This window comes from Seriola dumerili, unplaced genomic scaffold, assembly GCF_002260705.1.
Source record: "Seriola dumerili isolate Sdu_G_001 unplaced genomic scaffold, Sdu_1.0 BDQW01000149.1, whole genome shotgun sequence".
Lineage (NCBI taxonomy): Eukaryota > Metazoa > Chordata > Actinopteri > Carangiformes > Carangidae > Seriola > Seriola dumerili.
Window position 1 is genome coordinate 19,210,093 of NW_019174404.1, and position 24,452 is coordinate 19,234,544.

General features: G+C 42.4%; 1 protein-coding gene across 1 annotated transcript in view; it reads right to left on the bottom strand.

Moving 5' to 3' along the window:
• The window catches only part of alk (ALK receptor tyrosine kinase), a 321,320-nt gene extending 307,771 nt beyond the window's left edge, over nucleotides 1-13,549 (bottom strand). Inside the window, exon 1 of the mRNA XM_022751149.1 lies at nucleotides 12,778-13,549. Coding sequence (XP_022606870.1) covers nucleotides 12,778-13,549 — 772 coding nt within the window. The remainder of the gene's footprint in view (nucleotides 1-12,777) is intronic.
• Nucleotides 13,550-24,452: the final 10,903 nt, after the last annotated feature.

Genomic DNA, 24,452 nt, shown 5'->3' on the forward strand with positions numbered 1-24,452 from the left:
AACTCATGGTCATTCCCCCTGCGCGACAGTAGCTCTGCAGCCTCTTCCTACCCCAACCCACTACATACATTATGCCACTGCTCTGTAACAACCCCACCCCCCCGGCAAACAGAAGAAACTGGACCAGGTGGAGCAGAAGCTTGGCCATCTATATGTTCCTTCCTCTTTGCAGGGCTTGTGAGCTGACACACACAGTGAACCCAGTAGACATAATTTGACAATGTTGGTAAGTGCCTTTCCAGCCTTTATTTATTAAGGAGTTCTGTCTGTGAAGGTTTTTTTTTTTTTTTTACCGCAGCAGTTCTTGGATGCTCTGATACATAGCCTGAGACAATATTAGCTCTCCTTTTAGCTCTGGGTGTGGAAGATAAGTGAACATACTATTTTAATTCTTCTCTTCTACTTATTGTATTTTATTTTCACTCTCATCCAGACCATGATTATGAAACCCACTGATTTATCATTGTGATAAGCCCCCGTGTGAAGCACACCATTGCCTGTCAAAGCTGTGAATGAAATGCGAAATCACCAGGGATGGTGATTAACACTAAAACAGTAGAAAATCAGACCAAAGTGTTTAAATCTCCCCAGACAACACATACACGGGCTTTCAGAAGGCTCTCAATTATGTGTGGATGCGTGTACTCTACGTGTTAGTGAGTGGTGGCGGTGGTGCTGACGGGGTTGTGTACGAGGCTGAGAGGGAATAATCACAGTATACCCACCACAATAAACTACAACACACCACTGCAGCAGACAAAGTTAGACTGGCTGGTGAACATGGTGGAGCGTTCAGTAGGTAAAGAGACGTTATTTCCCTCAGGAGGTTGTGAAGACAACAACAGAGCTAAAGAGAGAGCTAATATTGTCGTCAGGTGACTAGAAAGACATTTCCCTGCAAATGCTAACGTTTCACGCCTGCTGGATTTGTATATGGGCAAATGTTTGTGTTTGGTTTCGCTTGTCCCAAGACCCAAAAAAAATCTATTTATGCAACTTTACAGCCCAGAGACAGGGTTCAACTTAGTTACTGCTGCAAACTAGTTTTCTGTCCAGTATCTGTACTGATGAGCAACAACCAACTGTGTAAACAAGTTCAAGTAATTTCATGTGAATTTTCTGACTTGTAGGAACAAGAGATTCCTCCTATATATAACAAAGGTTTTAAAGTGAACAGGTATGACAGTTTTATATTCTACATACAGTATGTACCTTTTGCTTCACTCACTATCTGTTTGGACAGTTCCTAGATTTTCTGTGACTCATGTCACACTCATTTAAATTCAGATCCAAATCTAGAAGATGAGAGAATTTAAGACTTAAAGAAAATGACTGTTATAAGTTTACTTCTCTTTGCTGCTCTAACTCACTTTCATCCCTTGTTTTTCTCCTTTCCTACAAAGTTACTGTCAGGAAACCAGTGAGGGAAGGAGAGTAAGAGAGGAATCAAGTAGTAGGAAACATAGCTGGTTACATATCTGTCAGAGTGGAGTTTAGCCCGAATGATGATGTTATAAATTCATGCTTTCTTTGCTGGAACATATAAAACCATAAAAGATAGATAATATTAAAAGATGACTTACATACAGAACTCATCATTTTAAATGTAAATGAGAAACAAATGAATGCTTAGCTTAGAGCCAACAAACAGAGATGATTTTTAGAGGGAGTTAATTTAGCAATAATTGCATTTGCAAATTATGCATGTACATGTAGACTCATTTAAAAAGTAAATACATATGGGGGTGGATGTAATATATACACAGCTTCAATTTGATGCAATTCAATACAATATCTTTTTAACATAAACTAGCAAAGGTTGATTCTTATTTTGACAACAAGGTTTTTAATTAAAATCTGTGGCCAGTTTAGGCTGTAATTTCAAATGCAGTACTGGATATATTTTTGGTGCACTCAGAAGGTAAAAACATATTTCTACTGAACATTATTTTGCTTAACAAAAGATGTAACAACTTCATTACAAAAGGGGCCCAAGAGCAAAATTGGGCCCATGCTAGCTTCGTGACATTTAAATCAGCAAACACATACAAAAATAGATATATCCACATAGAGCAGTGCACAGTGCGTAACTTCCAGAAAAGTATGACCACTCACTTATGCACATTATTTACTTCTCTCATTATGGAAGTGGAGCATCTCAGGGAGGAAGTGTGAGCTTCACATTCAGCTGGGGTACAGTATGCCTTTATCTTCACACCTACCTCTGAGCTAAACTCCTGTGCCGAGGCCTCTTATAAGCATCACCATTAATCAAACCGGCAGCTTGCAGTTTTTTGAAAGAACAAGCAAGTGGCATAAATAACTAAAACATCAGGGGAAAGAAAGAAGGGGGAAAAGACTATACTGAATGAGAAGTGAAAAAGGAAATCAAAGCCAAAGTCACCTTGAGTCCGGCTAATTTACAAAACAGTGACACGAGCATTACCCACAATGAGGCTGATTAATATCATAAGAGCTATTAGCTGCTGTTTGTGTTGTCAAGGTGTTAACATGTAGCTTTCAGTTTGGCAGGCTTCACGTTTTCATATTTTATTTTAAGTGTGGCCAGCTACAGAATGCTAACAGCTTGTCTTTTTGGGCAACAGTTGCTCTCCCTGAGGTCTTGAGATGGAGCCAGGGCCGGTGCACAGGCCGAATGTTTCACCGGCTCAGGCAGCCAAATAAAAGATGTCTCCGCTTCCTTTAAGTCGAGAATCAGCTGCCTCATTACACTGACAGCAGCACTGTTGATTTAGACTGTTATATATGAATTTGAGCAGGTTCAGGGGGCGTCTCATTAAAAAGCATTAATTTTCAACCATCCACACTGGACATGGTGACACCGAGAGAGGCTGGTTTCTTAAAGTGATAATATGCAACTTTTCCACAAAATGTCTGAAAACAGAATATGTTATATAATTTTTTGAGCTGTGTAAAAAATATTCCAAATGTTCCAGCAAATCTCAAACCTCGTGATTTTAATCATGGTAGCGGTCCGGGTCATTTGCTCGCCTGTCAATGACATCATATCTCCTATGCGCACGTCAGCATTGCGATTGCCTGCCAGTTGACTTTGATCCAGTTTTAAGTCACATTTTTAAAATGCATTTTTTACACCTTCTTTGTCTTCAACTATGTGTTTTAACCGAATGAAGGATTTTAGTCATGTGAGGTCTGGATCTTAGGGGAAGAGGAAAAGAAGAGAAAGCTCTCAGCCCCTCCAAGAAATCCTGTGTCCACTGAAGAGCATCGCTGAATCACTGACTTTTAACATGAAACTGCTTTTTTTCAGTGTTTCTACTGGTTTTAATCTTCCTCCGTTTGTTATGGGGAGGAGGACACTTCTGCGGATAATTTGCTGCCAATAAAAAGCTCCTGAATGACTGACTGAAGGAATCCAAACTAAGAGAAGCTTAAGGTAATGGCAGTGAAGACAACAACTCCAACGATCCCACACAATTCACATCACCCAGCGCCATCTTTTGCTAACGTTTGGATCGAGAGACCTCTAGCTGCAGAAGTTACATACTGTGCGTTGAAATTGGAGTAAAAAATGCTATGTTTGCTGTACTTCATGTGGATCTACATGTGAATGCAGCACAGGAACGTGTGTGGGGCAATTGTGCAGCGTGATAATCATATCATTTTACTGTTCAGAGTAAGCAGACTAATTTCTGAGACCAGAAAATGGCAAAAAGCTTCAAGGTGTTTATATTGCAGACGCTGTCAATGTCTCATTATTCACATTTGTAAAGAGGAATGAATCAATGAACCTAGAAACTGCTGATGAAAAATCCGACGCTCTCACCAAAGCACAACTATAGTACTTATCACACACTGACAGACTCCAACAGTGGAGAGCTGTAACAGAACAGGTTCTGCCTTTCATTATGAATTCCTTGCTCTCTTGTCTCAACATTGTATCAACAACCACTCTGTCATGAAATGAAGTCTACTTAGCTGCTAACACTGATACACATGCACTTGATCACGCTCAGTGAAACTCGCAGTATTGATCAGCAGGGCAGGGCCTCACGGGTCCGCTGGGGCGCCGCAACACGCCACCGACTCCTTGACTGAATTGATCATAGAAATGCATAAATAATAAAGTGGCATGTCATTCTGACTTCCAATTGATTTTCCCATTAGGAGCTGATTGATACAAGCTTTAAATGTCGGGAGCCCCATTGATTGCCACAAGTCCACGCGCTCACTTGCAATGTCATGTCACTTTTCCTGTGGCTGTGCAGCCTTCCACCTGGACCGACCAAATTAAAAGGTCAACAGGTGCACTGTGTCATCAAGCTGTGTTTAGGCTGCGTTCCCACCAAGTGATTACACACACTCTGCTGTGTTTATTCCTCCAGCTCAGTTCATCTAAGATAGATACCGCTCTAACTTCTTCACACCGAATGCCTGAACTCTTCCGAGTCCAAAAGATGCAACTCCAAAATGCAAGGGTTTATGTGTATACGAAGGAAGGTTTAGTATGCCAAAATCAAACCACAGTCCGGACTGACATTTACATATGTCCTTGTCCTTCTTCTTCAAGCCTCAAGATTAGACTGAAGATGATGAAGCTTTCACTTAGTACAATGTCAATTCTGCTCTGGATATGGAAACCATGAATACGATCTAAGCCTAGTTGCAAAAGGCACATGGCATTAAATTCACCCTGGATGCTGAAATTCTTCTAACATCTTATGCCCAGGAGGACGAGACTCAGGTCTAATAATCAGGACTGCTATTATAACAATTATTTTTGTAATTGATTAATCCAGCCTGCAGCTGCATATCACAATCATTATTTAATCTTGTCCCAACTCAAATTGATCGAGAGGCAAAGGTGGCCCGTCTGTCACACACAGACTCACAACCGTTCACAGCCATACTCACACATCACTCTATCCACCAGTTCACCTGATGTGCTGTGTGAGGTGATATTGCCACCACAACTCCATTACATATTTTTGAAACAAACAAAAAATAAAACTGCAGCACCTAATGATTATTTTCATTATCACTTAATGTCATTTCTCGATAAATCAACTGATCATAAAATGTCACAAAACAATGAAAATTTCCCACCACAGTATATACAACTCAAGGTGGTGCTTTCAACTTCCTGTGTTGTCTGAAAACACTCCAAACATATTCACTTCAGTACAGTGGCGTGCGATGACTTTTACAGATAGGCAAGAAGAGCTGAGCAGCCAAACCCAACACCAACATCAAAACATAGACCAGACTGAAACACACCTTTTCATGGCAGTAGCAGTAGCAAATCTCTCTTTTTGTGCTGCCTGTCTTTCCTGTGCTGAAAGTCTCTCTCCTGCATCTTGCTCCTCTCTGCCTGGACATCTTCACCTTTCTCCTTCCTGGCTGAAGAAGTTTTAGGATTATTCTTTTGAATTGACAGTAAACATACAAACATACTACGTAAACATGTACGGTATAGAGGAAAAACATTTAAAAACCACTTCTATGGTAATCTTCAAAATATTTACTATTAACCGACAATAACACAATCCAGTGAGGATGCAGAATCCTGTGTTTACCTGTCTCAGTGTAGTTTATCTTTCCTGGCTCATCCTCTGGTCTGTAGTTCGGAAGCACAGGGGAGACGCTGTAGCATTTATTTACTGACAAACTGCCTGGAGTGCACGTACATTCACTAGTACTTTCACGGCTGCAATGCTAACTGCTAACTAGCTAACTCTTTGCTCCGTCGCGAGCCTCACCGCTCTCTCTCTCGCCCGCTACGCACACAACCTACATACTGAACTATTCCTGAGAGAAGCTGCTCTACTCCTGTAACAATATTGTCTCAAACTTCACAAACTTGCTGCAGAGAGATGATAAATCAGTGTAATTTACTCGTTTACTTGCTACTGCTGCCTCTTATTGGTTAATGAGCAAGCTCAGCGAGCCAAACACTTCTATGCATGCGTACAATGCGTGCAACAATCATATATGATCTCAGAAGAGTAGAAGCTGAGACGGAACAACTTTACAAGCTCACCCGTCAAAGATCCCAGGGTTATTCCCAATGCATGAACAAACCTCCAAAATAAAATTTTTAAAAAAATTTAAAAAAGACTGCTGTCCTCTCTGCTTGACCAGCTCCAGCCTTTGTCAATGGCACATGGTCACGCCCACGAAAATGACAGAAACAATAGTTACAACGGCTGATAGTCAGGCTAGCCTTCAGAGACAATACCCTGCTGCTGCCACAAGTGGGCAGTAAATTACATGATGAATGCAAAAAGGCATCCTTTATGTACAAGGTAATATTCTTAATGTAAATTTAATTATGATTGGGTATGTCTATTCTGGTGTCCCTTTTAGATTAGGTACCTTATTTTGAAATTCTTTTATTGTTGCTGGCATGAACACTAACAAGTCCATCCTGTTAATATAATTAATAAATTTAAAAAATAGTGACGAATAATGACAAAATAACGGTGTGCAGAGCTAATTACAGAAAAAGCAACAAAGTTAATTTTTGTCTGTGGTGCAGCTGAAAAAACAAAGTGCACATCACTCCCTCACACCCTCAGTAAAAACCAGTGTAACTCCTCTTGGGAATAATATACCAGCTATGATTTATTGACCTGGTATGTGCCCCCTCGACCGCTGAGATCTGCTGATGGAGCCCTGCTGCTTGCTCTCAGGTCACAGCTTGTGATAACAGGTGACTGGGGTTTGGCTATTAGAGCCCCCACCCAACGAAACTCCCTGCCTTTTGAACTCAGGCTCACTAAACATTTAGCTTTTTTTAAATCCATCTTAAAACGTTTCTCTTAGTGAAAGAATTCAAAATTGTTTGACATATTGTTATTTATACTGATTATTCCTATTTATTTGATCATATTTATTTTATTGTTTTTACTTCTCCTGTGTCACATTCTTCCATCCATCCATCCATTTTCTACCGCTTATCCTCTAGTAGGGTCGCGGGGGGGCTGGAGCCTATCCCAGCATCCTTTCGGGCGAGAGGCGGGGTACACCCTGGACAGGTCGCCAGTCCATCGCAGGGCACACAGAGACAAACAACCATTCACTCTCACATTCATACCTATGGTCAATTTGGAGTAACCAATTAGCCTAGTCCCCATTTGCATGTCTTTGGACTGTGGGAGGAAGCCGGAGTACCCGGAGAGAACCCACACAAGCACGGGGAGAACATGCAAACTCCACACAGAAAGACCCCGCGTTAACTTTGTTAAGAGGAGTGCTGTATAAATAAAGTTTTATTATTATTATTATATTTACTACTTCGTTGACAAGGGAAAATCATTTGGGATGAGAAAAATTAAAAGTGTTAATCTTTTAAGGAGAAACCTCTTCGAGAAAACGGCCACAAGCAACAAGGGGTAAACAAAGTACCAAGCGCGTAATCAAACTTAATAAATTTACTTTTGACTTTCTTTATGATTCAGACGAAATTGCAATACTTGCCAACGGCTAAAACATGCACACACTCAGATTCTGTTTTAAGCCTCTCAAAGCAAGAGCTGACTGGGGATGCTTCATCAAAAATCATGAGAGCGTGTGTTTGCATTTGGGGCCGAGCTGAGGGGCAAACATGGGGAGAAAAGCCCTAGGGTACACAGTTGTTCCTCTCAAGCAGGATGGCAGCAGTCTCTTACTTGAATCAGCTCCTGTAAGGCGTGTTTATTAAGACGCTCTTTGCTAATGGTGCACAGAGAAACATGAACATCTTAAAGAGCTCAGTAGCAGGTATGTGCAGGTTAATGAAGCAGGGGTCCCCACTTCCTTCAGTCTCTAATGCTGAGATCATTTAATGATTCTCTTGCAACCTATTTATGGCACCGCTTGGTGAACATAACAGAGGTTAATAAAGTAGAGGTCAACTCTTTATCACACCTGCTCAGCGCTGTTTTCCTCTCTCCTACACTGTAACTCATAGAAGCATTTCTCATTAATGACCTCCCCCATAGGGCCCATAGGGCGAGTAAGTATAAATGTACTATGCAGAGTTTAATGCCTTGATTCCCAGAGGCATGCTTGCGTGATCGTCAAATTATTCTGGGTGCCATGGCAGGTATTTATTTCATGCTAATAGCCGGCATCTTGCTGGAGGCTGGGAAAACAAGTGTAACACACACATTACACAGAAAAATGCCAAACACTGGCCAATCAGGGGTGTAAATAAACTGATAGAGCGAGACAATACACGCTGGAGCCTGGAGTTGAGTAATTCTGTATGGAGGAGGGAATGGGGCACACTGGCATAGGGAAGTATGTATTACGGGAAGGGAAAAGGGACAATAGTTGTGTGTGTGTGTGTGTGTGTGTGTGTGTGTGTGTGTGTGTGTGTGTGTGTGTGTGTGTGTGTGTGTGTGTGTGTGTCTATGTGTGAGGTGTTTGGGGCTTGTGTCTGTTTGTGCATCAATAGTGTGTAAACACAGTTGTGCCTTGTAGGAAATCATAATGTAATAACTGCTCATGATAATAACTGCGACTGTGCAAACATACAGCAGAGTAATCCAGCAGGGAGCAGTGGTTCTACAGTGAGAGGCTTATAGTGGAGTCCACCTGAGGTGTGTGGATACAATGTGCAGGCTTCTGCCACTTATTACTCAGGACAACTGTCATTTTATTACACTCTGAGCACTGCACAGATTCAAGTGAAGCTAAATTGTATTCCCTAACTTCAAACTTGACATACAAGGGTGTTATTATATTCATAATTTTAAGGAACATCACTTATCAGAGGTCTGTATAGGTGAAAATATGGATCATATTATTGGGGATAAGGGTTGCACCAGCATCTAACATATACTACACTACTTGCACAGTTTCAGCCATCCATTTATTTTCTGTGCTGATTCTTTTAAAAGCCATAAGAGGCTGGAGGAGCTTTAATTGGACCATATAGAAGTAATAAACAGGATGTTTTTTTTATTTATTTATTTATTTAGCCATTCTCCACTACCAAGGTAGCAACTATAGCAACACACACACATATATATACTGTATATATTTGTATAAAACAACACAACATGGCAAATGTGTGCAGAATCATATATAAGATAATTATACGATTACCACTTCCACACTTTGATGCCTAGCTCCATTCAAATGACCTGTATGTTGATGTGCTCAGCATAAAGATAACAGAAATTCTCCTGATCTGGAGACTAGAAAAGAGAACCAGAGACGTTATCGTGTCGCTAATGCTAACTACTAGCTACTTTTCTTTGTCCAAATGGCAAATGTGAATGGCCAAATCCCCATCACACGACTTGCTGTTTGTCACAATAAAAAAATAAAACAGGCTACTTTTTATTCTACAACATGTCTCTCATTTACATTTTCATTGATAAACAACAGGAGTTGTGATTATAGATTCTCCACATGCGCGGGTAATCTACGCAGCAGGAGCCAAAGCTGCTTTTGTCAACTCTAAATGTACAAGATATGCGTTTGCTTCATCGACTTCTTTTGTTTGGCTTTTGTCCTGTTGATGCTGTTATTTGTCCCTTCCCCACTGTATTTTGACAAAAAGTCATTGAGGTGGTTTCAATACGGCTCATTATCCTAACAGAATTCAAATGAATGGATGCTCCTGTAGCTCCTCGCTAAAGCTTCCTCCAGGAAGTCTCTCCTTGCTCCTCTGAGCAGTAATGATTAAAGACTTGATCAATTTCTGGGTTATGTGAGGATGAAGGATGGAGGAGATACGAAATAAGCGGAATGATCATGGATGTAATAAACCATGGATGGCAGCCTATTAATTCCAATGAGAGCTGCTGTCTTTGCACTTCCTTGCCCACAACACTAATTTCAGTCCGCGTTAATGAATGAAGCTGGAATAATATATTATTTCTCTGTTGCGTTTTAACATATATTGACTCTGATGTTTGATTATTCAAAGAATATTCAGTCAGTTGTTTTTTGTGATGAAATTTAGGCAAAATTTTTTTCTCAGCCCGATCTCATCACATGACTTGCAGTTTGGTCTGTGGCCACTTTCACCAAAACTGCTGCACAACACCGTACTCTCTGTGGGTATGGAGGAGCATGTCACTGCTGCAGGACATGATATCATTCCCTGTTTAACCACTCATGGTTTCCAGATACAGATGAGGGCTGCACAATTAATATTATCAAAATTGCAATCTGGCCAAGTGCAGTATCTAAAAACACAGTGGTGCAATGTTTTCATGAAGGTAAAATGTGTCACAACATTATAAATGAAGCTTGGTGGTGCTACAGAGATGCCCCTAGCAGACAAATTGTATTGTCCAGATGAAAGGGATCATGCTTGTTTGGTACAAGACCCCAGTAAAAAAAAAAAAAAACAAAACAAAAAACTCACACCATCATCATTTTTATATTTTTTTCAGGGAAAATTAAATGCATTCCCACCTCGCAAAATAATTGCAATGCTTTTTTTTTTTTTTTACATCATTCAGCCCTGCTACAGATACACATTCTTCAAATTAAACAACAAGATGTTTGTAGCGGCCCTTCGCAACATGTTTTCTGATCTGATGTCACTGTCAACAGGACTAAATCATTTGTCAGTGTCTTCCAAAACTGTCACAAATCACTGTTACAAAAATAAAACTGTCCTGATCTGATGAGGTTTTGTTACTGTGTATTGACATATGGACACCAGCTGTGTTTTTGAATGCCTGCTGGGAGCTGCAGTGGTCATACAGTATTATGTCCACATAGAATAAAAGGAAGTGTGGAAGTGGGACACCAGTGTGTGGGTGTGGCTATTTTTGTCTTTTTGGTTTCATGTTTAGGCACAAAAACAACTTGGTTTGGGAAAGATCATGATCCCCTCAATTTGTTGAAACTAGCCAGGAGATGATCATCACTGTCATGACTATGCGAGCAGAGGTTTTTGTGTCAATGTCCAATGTTTTGCGGATCCATTCTCCCCTCTCTCTCTGTGGATGTCACACTGTTCCTCCTTTGCTTTGATAATAATTACCACGCCTGCTCCATGTCTTTGTCACTTCAACATCAACATGTCATTTTTGTGAATGACTCTGACTCTGCATGTTTCACACATAACCCAGTCAGAGTTTTTTGTGCTTCCAAAGCTTTGTTTATGAAGAGTCAGTTACACACACACACACACACACAAACACACACACACACACACACACACGCACGCACACACACACACACACACACACACACACACACACACACACAAACACACACAGCTGGAAGCTTCCCACCCCAACCAGTCTGCTCTGTTGGCCACTGAGCTACTCCACTGGAACAGTTTGAGGGTTCAGTGCTAATAATGAGAAAGTGGTGCCCTAAAAAAAAAAAACAACAACAAAAAAAAAACAGCTGATGTCTTTACTGCAAAGACCATGACAGCATCCCCCGCTGGCTTCCCACCTGCTAACACTACCAGCTGTGTTGTTGTATTGCCTGCTGGGAGCAGCAGTGGTGCTGCACCCAGTTGCTTCTCCACTACAGTTTGACCATGCTTGTGTGTGTGTGTGTGTGTGTGTGTGTGTGCGCATCTTTGTATAAACACACCTTGAAAGCACTGACGAATTTAATATGAATCTGTCATTACAACATAATATTGATTCATTATTTTTCATTGACAAAATGCAACCAAAATCATAGAGTCAAAGTAAGAATGTAAGAACTTCTACATCACATGTACTTATTGTATTCTGTTAGTTTCTGTGTACATTTGCATGTTTGCATGTGTTTCCATGTGCACACACTCAACACGCCTGCAGGGGGGTTTCTTCTTTACTCCATCAGCCTCCAGCTGAGCCAGCCTGTGCTTTGCTTTTGTTTGATAGGTTCCGTTGCATTTTTCTGGGCCAGCCTCCCTCATCAAAGTGATTAAGCAATTACACTGATTGTGCCGATGCTCAGAAGAACGAGGGAAGCACCCTCGAGTATTGAGTGCTAAAGCTTTCTTGGAGATAACGGCTTAATTTGTGCCTAATCAAAATAAAGGCCGTTCTCTTAAATCTCCAACCTTCCTTCAGCACTGGGTCGCTCGGGGGAACTGAGAAGGTGTCGTTAAGGGGTGGGGGTTGGGGGGGGGGCAAAGGACTCCCTGCTGGGGCCTTTTCTAACTTAAATATCATTACATATGGGCCTTGTGCAATATACAGACGTGCTATTATAAGGCAATGAAGCCGCTCTTTCCCTCCAAATGAAATAATAATTAACATCTTAGAAGTGATAACGATTGTAGCCTCTGAAGATGCTGCATACACCCAGCGTGGATCCCAACTGGAAATAATCAAAGAGTTTGGGAATTAAATCAACATGCAGTTCGTCTCTCAGCACTGCTGTGGGCATCAATAATGAAACATGAGTCTACGAGTCTGGAGAGTCCCCTCACGAGCACAACACACACACACACACACACACACACACACACACACACACACACAAACACACACACACACACACACACACACACTCATCTTTTTGGCATCAGATCATTACAAATAACTTCCTCCAGGTGCTGACATTTCTTTACCCGCTCATTTCACTAACAGAGCCAAGGCAGCCACAGCAGCGTCTTCAGACACACCGGGTCCAACATCAAAAATTAATCGCAGCGCAACTTCAATCACAACCGTGACCGAGCAACATGGATTGGGCCTGCTGATGCTAGTGTGTGTGTGTGTGTTTGCTTGTGTGTGTGTGTGTTGCGTGATTGTGGGCGTGTGAGGGAGCAACATGGGAAGAAGTGAAAGAGAAACATGAGGGAGGGAGATGAGGAGGGAGAGAGGGACTGACCCCGGGAGGATATCTGGATGAAGAGGCGGGGGTCTGCAGCGCGTATGGCCGCGGTGTACCGATCCTCGATCCCGGGCACCTGCGCCTTTTTCTCGGGCATGAGTCGCACCCTGAGCCGGCCTCCCTCTGCGCCGAGCCACCACTCCAGAATAGTTGTGAGGTCCATTTCCAGGGTGAACACCGGGGCCTCCTCGTACACAGACAGCCCCCCGCATCCCGTCCTGACTATATCCTCTCCTATTTCCACCACTACTTGGTTTGATTTCCTGCTCGCTTTCGTCAAACCCAATTTTAGAACTTTGGACAGCGGCCGCTTGTAGAAGAAGGGGAGCTGTCCCTCAGAGGACACGTTCCTCAGCTCTGAGTCCGTAGAGGACTTGGGGTCCACAAAAGTAGATATGGTTTTCTGCAAAGGTATGCAATGCATTTTCAAGTTTGCGCGCACCGTGTAACATCCGCTAAAAGTCTGGCAGTCGCCGTTCAGGGGTCTCTTTATGAACTCCGCCAGGTAATAGCGCAACAGAGAGGGGACCGCAAAATCCACAGCGAGGGTTTTCCTCTTCAGCCTGGAGTTTATGGTTTGGTTCAAGTCTCTTTTGCCTGCGCTTTCCCCGCTGTTGCCACCGGTGCTGCTGCCGCTGCTGCTGCTGCTGATGTTGCTGGAGCCGGCGGCGGGGGGATCCATCCCCGCTGTGGTCCTTGGCGAGGCGCACTGCAGCCCAGCGAAAAATGCCGCAGAACAAACAAGCAAAAACAATATCCCGGTGTTCATGGTTAAATACATTTGAGTCTTGTGTTTAGGAGAAGCCCCTTAATCCTACCGCTCACCGCTTCCTCTCTGCTCGTGTCACATACGCAGCGCAAAATCACAAAGTGCGAATCGATGATCCTGCGGGTCCTGCGCCTCTTCGCCGGTGCGCACCCGTGGCAAGACGAAGGGAACTGGGTTTTACATTTGTTTGCCAGTGACTGATGCTGTCCTCCCCTCATCACACGGAAAAAGTGCCATTTCCCCTCTCTGCTCTCCACACACTCACACACGGACGGACACACACGCACCTTGAAGACAATGCCTTTTATCGCCGGTACGAACCCAGCGAGTCGCTCTCCGGGACGCTGATTGATATGCCGGTCGGGTCCGCTCCGGTGGCTTTCAAAGACTCCCTGTCTCTTGGCACAGTTGTGACGGCGGTACAAGTGGTCTCTCTGTCAGCAGCGGGGTGCAGCGTCGCTCTCTCTCTCTCTCCCTCTCTCTCTCTCTCTCTCTCTCTCTCTCCTCACAGCTAAATCATGAATTCACAAGGAGTTTGGAGAAACCGAGTGTCCATTAAAGTTTAAAAGACAATCATATCTGATGGTCTTGGCTAACTGAAAAGCCCAGCGGCAGTCTCTCAGGTTAATGGTCTGCTGAGGATTTCGGCGCTCATTTGGTCAGAACTGGCAGCTCCGACCTCCTCTGCTGTGCCAACACACGCGTGTAAAGTCATCCACACGTCCATTTGACGCGAATATAAGCCGTTTTCTCCGAGCACGACTCCCTTGAGAAAAAAGCCCTCAGCAGCCGGCGCAGGAGCCTCCGCCGTTAAGGACGCGTCTGATGCGCCCTCAGCGCAGCCGTAACAGTGCCTGTGTCTTTATTGAAATTAGAAATGCCAGGAGGTACAGCGGCACAGCTCCACAGTTTGTCTCCCGTGATTTTTTTTTCATTGAATCACCGAGCCTTTGTGTGTCCGGAAATTGGATTGGATTAGTCGCACTCTCCCGGTTGTGTGCAAATCACATAGTTTCAGAGGGAGGCCGTTTGGGTTGGAGCCCAAATGGCTTTGTTATATCTAATGTGCAGAGGCCAATATGTCCTTAAGACAGGAGGAAGCTGTCTTCCCATCTTGGCAGTTCATTTGCCTCACGGTCTTTAATTGAGAATGGGAATCAAGGGGTCAGTGTTTGGGGCAGGAGGGAACAATTGCCAGAAAATGCTCCTCCACCACCACCACCATCCTCACCACCTAAATACACACTTTACACCCCCCCCCCCCCCCCCCCCCCCCAAAAGTTGATCGGGTGAGACACCCGCTAGATGGCGTCAGCACATTCTTATGGTAATTCACACTCCTCCGTTTCACTGACAAATCCATTAATGCTCTAATTGCTCAGTGTGTCTCATTAGAGCCTTATCTGGGCTATAGAGCAGGATTAGGGCCAATGTGAACATTTTGTGAGTGGAGGAATCACAGAATCTGGAGAATAAAGTCAGAACTATAAGATTAAAGTCAGATTCTACTTTATGGCAGGAGGGATTTGGGGGGATTTTGGCAACTTATCCCTTCTTTCAGTTCTGGTGAACATCAGCTGTGGAAAAATCATAGTAACTAAGTGTTGCTACACTATGATAGTATCTTACTACAAAATGATAGTTAACACAGCAGCTATCACTGACTACATCAAAGGTCTGCTTGATGAGTGGTTTTTGTAAGGATCAAGTAATGTGGTTACCACAAATACCAAATTTGATCATAATTACTTCCAGGTCCACTTAAACAAGACACGATTGTAACCAAAAGTAGTGACTCTGAGTTACAGATAATACAGTGAAGTAAATCAAACCACAGGTATCAAAGGAAAAAAACAGTAAAAACCAACTTATCTCAATAACTTAAACCAAAAAGTTGAGGTGTAACTGCGTAATATTCAAATCCCTTTATAAAATGGGGTAGAAGAAAAGGAAAAGAAAACTTAAAAAAAGTACATTTAAAAAATAATGGAAGTACAGATATTATATCCATCTTTCCCATCTTTTCATAAATTTGTCCTGGTGTAATCTGATTTCTGAAGTCATTCTTTCCATCCTTAAGTTTTCATGAATAATGTCAATCTCATCAATGTTTTTGGTTTTAACCACTTTAACCACTGGTTTTACCACATGTATATACGCGCTGCAATATATAATGATATAATATAAATAAATATCCATCAAAAGAAGTAGAACCTTCCAAAGGCAGGGTGACAAATGCCAAATTTAATTTAAATACTAAATGAAATTAACATTATATAACACGTGTCACTAGGTTCACGATACAGTTTCTTTACCAAAATCATTTCCACAATAATTAGACTCATGTTTTAGTGTCACAGCATTCCCATAGATTTTAAATTTACCCTCAGTTGGGGATATCAGAATCATGTATCATTTCATGTGTTGGCTAGTCTTCTATGTTTAGATTGTTTTGTGACATTAACATGAAAACTTTTTATACATGTCTTAAAATTATTATTAACCAGAAGAATATGGGAAGTCATCTGCATGATCAGTTAGACTTTGTATGTGATAACCATTTCTGTCTGCTGTGCTGAAGGGTGAGCAGCTCTTCACAGAGGAGCAACCAACATTTTCTCCTGCTTCAGTGCTCTGTGATTTTCACATTGGTGGCAGGTGCAGATAAAACAAATCAAGTCATGCAAATGTGGAAACAGAGCAGATTACAAGGAAGCTACATGGCACTTACTCTCCCTGTGTGAATTAATAAAGATGAATAAAAATTGTAGCAGTTACTTCAAAAAGTAAATAAAGAAAGAGAAGAAAAGTATGTGTTCAGCCGTGATGGCTGTCACTGCACATGCTGACCACCCACTTTTTCCTCCATTGACTCCAAACAAATAACAGATGCTGCTTTTGCTTTTTGGAAATGTGAAAACACTGATACAGCACTTCCTGTTCATCAAAGGATTCCCACCAGGAAACAGCAAACAGACCCTTAGTGCGTGCAACAAATTTAAATGCCTCATGAACTGGTTCTAATAAGAATCACCACTGTGTTGTAAATAGCAAACAGTGGAAATATTTGCATGAACATTACATGCCTGCTGCATCCATTCCCATCAACAGGAGGGTGTACCACAGCTGAGAGCTCTGCACTGCAGCTGTGCTTTGACCCAGTCCGCCTTTACTATCGCCACCCCAGAGATACGCAGTTTTACTGTGTGATGTAATCCCATATTCATTGTTATGGCTATTTCTACCGCTTACAGCAGCTGTGACCTGCTGATTGCACAACATTAGTTCTTGCTTAAGCCACAAGAAATATGCAGGTGATTGAGATTAATTATTAACATTAAGAACTCAACTCAGTTGTTGCAGCGCTGCAGAATAGGAGCCCATTCTTTCCATTAACTGCTGTTTTGTTACTAATTTATTACATATAACTACTTTTTTCGATTCTGATTGAGAAACAACCTGCTCTGCTCCTCAGGGGTTAATTGAGATTCACTGGTTGTACGTGAATTACCAATATTTTTTATTATTGATTGATCACTGCTTTGTGCCTGCATAATTACTTCCCAATAATGGAACTGTCCTTCACAGAAGCTGTTGTTCCTCCCTATTCTTCTTTTTGCTTGCTTACTTAACCTGCGCTTCATTGCCATGATTGTACAAGGAAGTATTGGTTTATTTGTGATGGGGCTATGTGTATATACACTCAGGGGTATTTGTGTTCAACGGTGCTGAAATGTTAGGAATTCAAGGTTTGTGAGCCAAACCAAACGCAGTGACTGCATTATTATCAATATCTTTTCTTGTCTTCGTTTTCCCCTGCCACACACGTCTGTCTCTCATGCAAATTCACATCCACATAAGATAAAATAGACACGTACGATCTTCACTCGGCTTGCATCTTCTGCCCCAACCTGTGGTGGATCGGCGGCAGAGAATCAGACCCAGAAGCACATCAGTGAAAAACTTTTTTTTTCCTCTTATTCATCGTACACTCTACCCTGTATCTGAACACATTATTCAAGACAAGTCATTTAATTCGTGTTCAGAGAAGGTGAGGAATCATAAAAGGTGTGGGAGGGACTGAGTACGGCGGCTAGGGAGCAGGAGAGGGAGTAAGAAATGGTGACACTGACACACTGAACTCTATTCAATATCTAATCTGTGAGGCTGTACTCACAAGTGCCGGGCCGCTCGCACAATATTAATGGTACACCGGCCGCTCCATTTCTATGCATGATATTGTACATCGACATTCCACTTGGTAACTGCTTCAATTGAGGTGAGCCTGTGGTTCTCAGTTAGCGTGTGGCTGCATGCAAGTTTGGTAATTTGGGCATGGAGCCAAATGAACTGTGGAAATGGTATAACCACTCACTGAAACAAGACAATATCTGCAGTTATTAATAATAGATTAAACACATGGGTAATGTTAGCCAAATTGATTTTTAACTAGCAAAAACCCAAAGTCAAGCATTATAGTTGGAGTTCTATTTTTTACACTAAATTGAATCTGATGAAATGATATTTATGTGCATAATTGTAATCCAGATGAATTCAGTCAGAGCGCTGCGGCTACCCGGAGAGAGATATTTGAAGTATGTATGGGCTGAGATGAGCTGGACTTTGTTAACAGCCCTGGCTGTATTCTTGGTAATAGGCATGCACTTTGAAAGCCATTCACCAGACCGCCAAGGCAAACTTAATTACTTTCTGATTGATCGCTCATTTCCACTTTTCAGTCCTTATTGAGTAAAATGAACCAAATCCCCGATATCCATTACCCACAATGCTTCGAGCTTGCTTCAAGAACCCTCACCGGCTATAGCTTCCATTTCATCTAAACCATGTTTAATATCCAGTTCACAGGTCAGCGTGGGGTGGGTGGGGGTGGGGGAGTGGTAGTGTGATAAATTACACACAGATAAGTTCTTACAAAGACCCTTCCCCCCTTGAGCTCTACTTTTCATGGCGCGCGCTGAACCTCGTAAATCAGCCGCCGTGTCCCCACAACTAGCGACCCCTTACAGCCAGCAGCATCATCGTGCTTCACGGCCTGGTCCATCCACTCTCTGCATGTACCATGAGGGCTCCAAAGTTTGTCGTTGCAAAAGCAGTGATGGATGTTTGACGGAAAAAAAAGGAAAAAAAAAAAAATCCCAACGCCATCTCTCTCTCTTTTCTCACAGCGTCACAGCCATTTTTTTCATTTGTCTGTTTTTGCTTTCATGAATGCACAACACTCGTCTGCAGTGATTGAGGAAGGAGCTGCTGAGTCTCACGCACCTGAACCATACATTTTGGGATGCAGACAGGCGCCGCTTCCTTTAGCATTCCCACCTCATGACATTTTTTCTCTTAGTTCCATAAATCAAAACCCCCAGACCTGCCGAGTTGAGGAGAAGAAATAAGGCTTTTGAAGAAAATAGAAAAAAAAAAAAAAAAAAAAAAAAAAGAGGCTTTCCCACAGAAAGTGTTCAAGACTTGGAGAGTTTCCTGTTGACAGCTGTAATAAGAGTTTGTGGTCATCTCTTACAGCGCACGCTCACAGGTGCAGGGGGTACATTGTTGATAGGTGGCAATTCCCCGGGTAGTGGACTTGAAAAACATCAGCCTCTTAGCTCCAGACCGCTGAGCCCTCCGCATGACCAGAACTCACATTAATCATAGCACTGCAGGGGTTGAGCCTGACTTTAGCCAGGTAATTAGCATGTCACTAGCTATGCTGATTCATAGAAGAACCTCCTATATCCTGAGAGCATAACTCTCAGTGTAACACAGCTCACAAACGCAAAAGTGAAATAATCCATCTAGAACATTTTGCAACGACAGTGTTAATTGGAGTAATGGGACAAATGACTAGACTCTCCCTGGCCTGCTAACCCCCACAGTGAGAACAGCTCCACCTGCCAAATGTCAGATTAGAAGTTTCACTATTCCAGGAAATTTGTTTCACACATCTATGAAGACTGGCTACAGTTAGACTAATAACACACATTAGTCTTTATAAAAGTTGAGTTTGTATGACAGCCTCTCCTCTGCAAAGTAACTGGCTTTTTTGATATATGCAAAGTGGATAATCCGTGAAAAGGCTGCCGAGTACATGCGATGCAGGGGTGGGCGAAGTTGTGTTTTACCTGTGACTCTTTTGACCTGACAGATTCTGCTCCAGACTTTTCTGAACCTACACGGCTGTTTGAAAAATCCTCTGTTTTTGAACAGTGTGCTTGTGTTTGCCAAACTCCATCTTCTAAACCACACATAAGACAGAAAGCTCCTCTGTCTGCATCTAACCATATGGTGATGTTTACCTGCTGCCATCCCCTGGTTGTTTCTAATTCCGGCTCGCAGATACACTGTTTCAAACTTGAATAGCATGAATGTGAGCAAGCATTTGAAGAGGCATTCCACTGATTTTACATGTCAAAGTCAATTTAGTACTCAGTGGGAGTAGTACTCTGTGTAAACAGTTGTATAATGTCTTCAGTGTCTCTGGAGGAGGGAGAGAGAGTTGGACAGTCTGTTTTGGGGATGGGGACCACGCATTTTACAGCAGGAGTTATGGACAACATCAAGGCTAAACTTATTTTTTGGAGTTTATTTATTTAAAAACAAGGGACAGTACATATTAATGAACATATACATGTAAATATGCCAGATTACAGCCAAGCGGCTAATTTCCATCTGCAGTCCTTTTGGCAGGTTGATGTTAACAACGTGAAATAATAAAATCAATAAACAACATCTCCCTATGTATTAAATTATCCTTAAAGTTGTTGTATTTTATCTTATACTTCTGCATTATTCAGTTGTTCAGGAAGGGACCATAATAACTGAATGAATGCAGGCCCATTGTCCATGTCTTTGCAGCCTCCAGTTTTTCACCTTGTTAACATATGCATGTGATGTTTTTATATAATACAAGACACATCATGAGAAAAATAATAACCAATCCTGTCAACTTGTGGGAAATGGGGCTAAATAAACCTGAAACTTTGTCAGTACAGAGAAAGAGTTAGCATTTGCACAACCACTAACACCATGTCAGCTACTGCCCGTTACAAGCTAACAAACAACATGAACAAATAAAAGATGCTAACTGCGCTAACCGTTCTGATACGTCTGCCAGTCTCTGATTCTGGTCTCAACAGACTCTTCGTCTGAGTCTGGGTCTGACTGAGGCTCAAACATGAGGCTGAGTCTCTCTGATGTTTCCTCCTCTAACCATCTTGATACTCACCTGATTTCACCTGTCCACCTGGAGCAAGCTGGTGGTGGTGGGCGGGGCACAAGGCCTGATCCAGAATTTCTCAATGAGGAAGTAAGAGTAGATGAGCTTCCAGCCCTAATTTTCCGATTTGTACATAATTCAACACCGTCTGGAGAGGAACTTTAAGATAATTTAATGATACATTTGAATAATTTTGGGACATCCTCTAAGACTTTCATTTGTCTCATTATGAAGATGTATATAAATACTTGTGTTGTATTGTACTCCAAATTATTTTTCTAACACTGAATGGATTTTGAATGGATGGGCAGTTCAGTTGCTGGGCATAAAGACCAATGACAAAACAATGAGCTGGAAGACGCAGAGCTGAGGAAACTGCAGAATCTCTGTGGCTTTGTCCTACAAGTGACCCTTTTCACTTTACATGTAGTTATTTGATCCACTGTAAATATAAATGTATTGATTACTGCAGCTTTAAATACATTAAGACATCTCTGCCCCAGAGAAAGTCCTGGTAGAGTCAGACGGCTTTGAAACAGCACTCCTGTCATTGAATTAAATGATGAAATAAAAATAATATTAATAAAATATGAAACATTGAAATGAAATATAGAGCTTATACTTGGTTTGTGATGAAAATTTGCTGAGGGTGATGGAGGCTGGACTACGGGGACCCATGACTGCAGTGTTTTAGCAGGCAGGTATATCAGGCAGAGTCTAACGAACACTATCAAGTTGCATTATGGGGGGTGTGGGATTCATTGCTTTGGGACCTTGACCCAAACTAAGGATAGAAAGTTAAGATATCTGAGCTTCTGCTGCATGTTTAATCTCTTTTCTTTTTAATCACGTACAAGTCCCCCAGTTTTATGGAAGTGCAATACTTAATTGCTGGAATACCAAAATACTTCCATCTTATATTGTAGAGTGGCTGGAGACTCATGCTCAAATATACATTTAATCAAATCTATTACGCTTCTCAGGAAGGATAATTTCATTTAAACATAAGAAATTTTTAATCAAAAAATTTGGTGCAGTTGTTATACTTCTGCAGCAACACAATTTCATAAATCTCCATCATTGCAAATTACTCAATTATTCACTAAATAGAATGATGTGGTTGAGCTTTTCATCATTAAAGCTTCATTTCTTTACACAAACCATCTCCTCCCTTAAGGCTCCGAGGGGAGGGGAGGGATGCTGGAATACATTTGTGTTTTCCTTATCACTTTATCCTGTTGGCTGGGCACCTCATAATGAATTCCTTGCCTCTGTTCATTCCACTACTTTCAGGCTTTATCGAAAATGTTAGAAAATTGACAAGCTGACCATTTCCAAAAGAAATCCATCTTTCCCAGAAAATGAATTTCTTGCAATCACAGGCTTCCAAAATAATGAAAAGGATGTAGGTTAAAATTGGGAAGCAGCCCGGGCACTCAGAGGTTCTTACAAGAGTGAATTCACACACACACACACACACACACACACACAAACACACACACACACACACACACACACACACACACAAACAATACGCTTGGTGCTTATCATCAGGCGTGAGATTAGATCTCTACAGTTTAATATGCTTAAAGCTTCCAAATGCAGCTTTCTTGGTGTTGAGGCTTATCCCTCCATCTACAAAAGCACATTTTTCAAAGGCCTGCTGGTGTTTCCTGTATTCCTACATCAATAAGTACAGTCCTGCCTTTGTACACTGGAATGCGTCTAGCTCAAGGATCATTCATCACCCGTCTGGAAACACACTGCTGATCTGAGACAGTGCACGCCTGCAGCCCACCTGAGATCCTCTGAGCCACCAGCAGACAAGTGTTTCCTTTACTCACCCTTATCCTGCATAAATGAATAAGCAGGAAGTAGACTGATCCTCATGATTCATTACATCAATATCTTAAACGTTCAATGCATCAGTCATCCGGGCCAATTGAGGTATAGCTCGAGCAGACTCTGGGATTTTGACTGATCCTTCAGTCGCAGTTATGGATCGGACGGATGGGCGAAGAAGTCACTGTTAGATCTCTCCTCAATTAGTTAACCATCGAGCTGCCGGAGCCTAATGGGCCATTGGTGGCCGACTTGAGCGCCGCGTCTGATGAATTCCCGTTCTGGAATCGGAGACGGGGCAATTGGGCGGCTAGATGGCTGGTTGGATGGCGAGAACCAATTCAATCTCCTTCACGGATCAAGCTTCTCAGGGAAAAGGATGGGAGAGGAGAGGGCGCCATCAGAGGCCACGGGGTGATTTTTCACCCGCCCCTTGTCAATACGACCTGGTACTGTGCTGCAGGACGTCGGGGTTAAAAATGATCTATTGGCTGAGTGGAGCATGATACAGGGCACGCCCAGCATTTGACTCTGTGACATACATCACAGGGGAGAGGTTAGAGGTGAATTAATAGTGAATTATCCGGTGTCAGGGGAGTGGTGGTGGTGGGAGGGAGGGGGTCAGCGTTGAGGATAGAGGTGAGCACAAGACAAAATCTGCACATTTATTATACCTTTGGAAAGCGCAAACCTCATATCAATGACTCAAGTAGTAAAAAAAGAAAATCTCAGTGGCATTTGGGGTGGAGTGTGGGGGTGGGGGTGGGGGTGGGGGAGTGCCAAAAATAGACTGCAGCGATGCTACTCGACTGTGTATCTTCAATGCACAGTCTTCTTTCTCTTCTCGGGAGAGGCATCAGTTTATGTTCCCCCTCTCTTCCCTTCTTTCTGTCTTCCTATTCCATCCCTGTTTCCTGGTAACAGACGTGTGTGTGCGTGTGTGTGTGTGTGCGTGTGTGTGTGTGTGTGTGTATGTGTGTGTGTGTGTGTGCATGCATGAGTGCGTGTATGTGTGTGTGTGTGCGTGTATGTGTGTGTGTGTGTGTGTGTGTGTGTGTGTGTGTGTGTGTGTGTGTGTCTGTGATGCATCCTGTTCGTCCATAGGAATATAAATCGCAGCCTTTGTTTAGTATGCATATCTGAGAGTTTTCATTACTCCCTCCTCCCCAAAAACAACTGCAGGAGCACAGCTGCAGGAATATGTCACTAATAAGTGGCACCTTCCAAACGCAGTTACAGTTCCTCTCCTGCAGAAAGAGAGACAGACAGGCCGTTGCGGGAGTTACAGCATGTGTTGACCATTGAGAGCTGGCAGAAAAGAAATTGCCCTCATTTCAGTATCTTGTTTTCTCCAAATTGCTACTAGTAAAAGCAGATGCGGCCCCCAAATCAACTGGCCTTGTGTTCCAATGTTTCAATTCCTTTTAGGTTTGTTTATTACCATCTTGGCTCCTACAACTATCTCTGCCACCCCGCTTTCCTCACTATACCTGTGCTCTTGGTTGTGTGTCCTTAGTCTTTCTCTGTGCTGGCTTCCTCTTCAAAGTCTGACCTACATGCAGGAGCTGTGGCCGGATGAGCACGAAAGGTTCACAATGTTACATTTTCTTGCATATATTTGAGAAAATAAAATAGCAAAGAAAAAAAGTATGCTCCAGAACAATGCAGGAGCCACCAGCCGTCTCTATTTACCTGCTGCATTTCCACAGCAGAGCAGTCAGCATATCAGCATCTATTCTATGTTAAACTGCCTGCTAAGTTTGTGTGTATACTGAGAGAATATCAATGGTCTAAAAACATGTCACGTGTTGCTCTCAAGTGCTCCGTAGATTA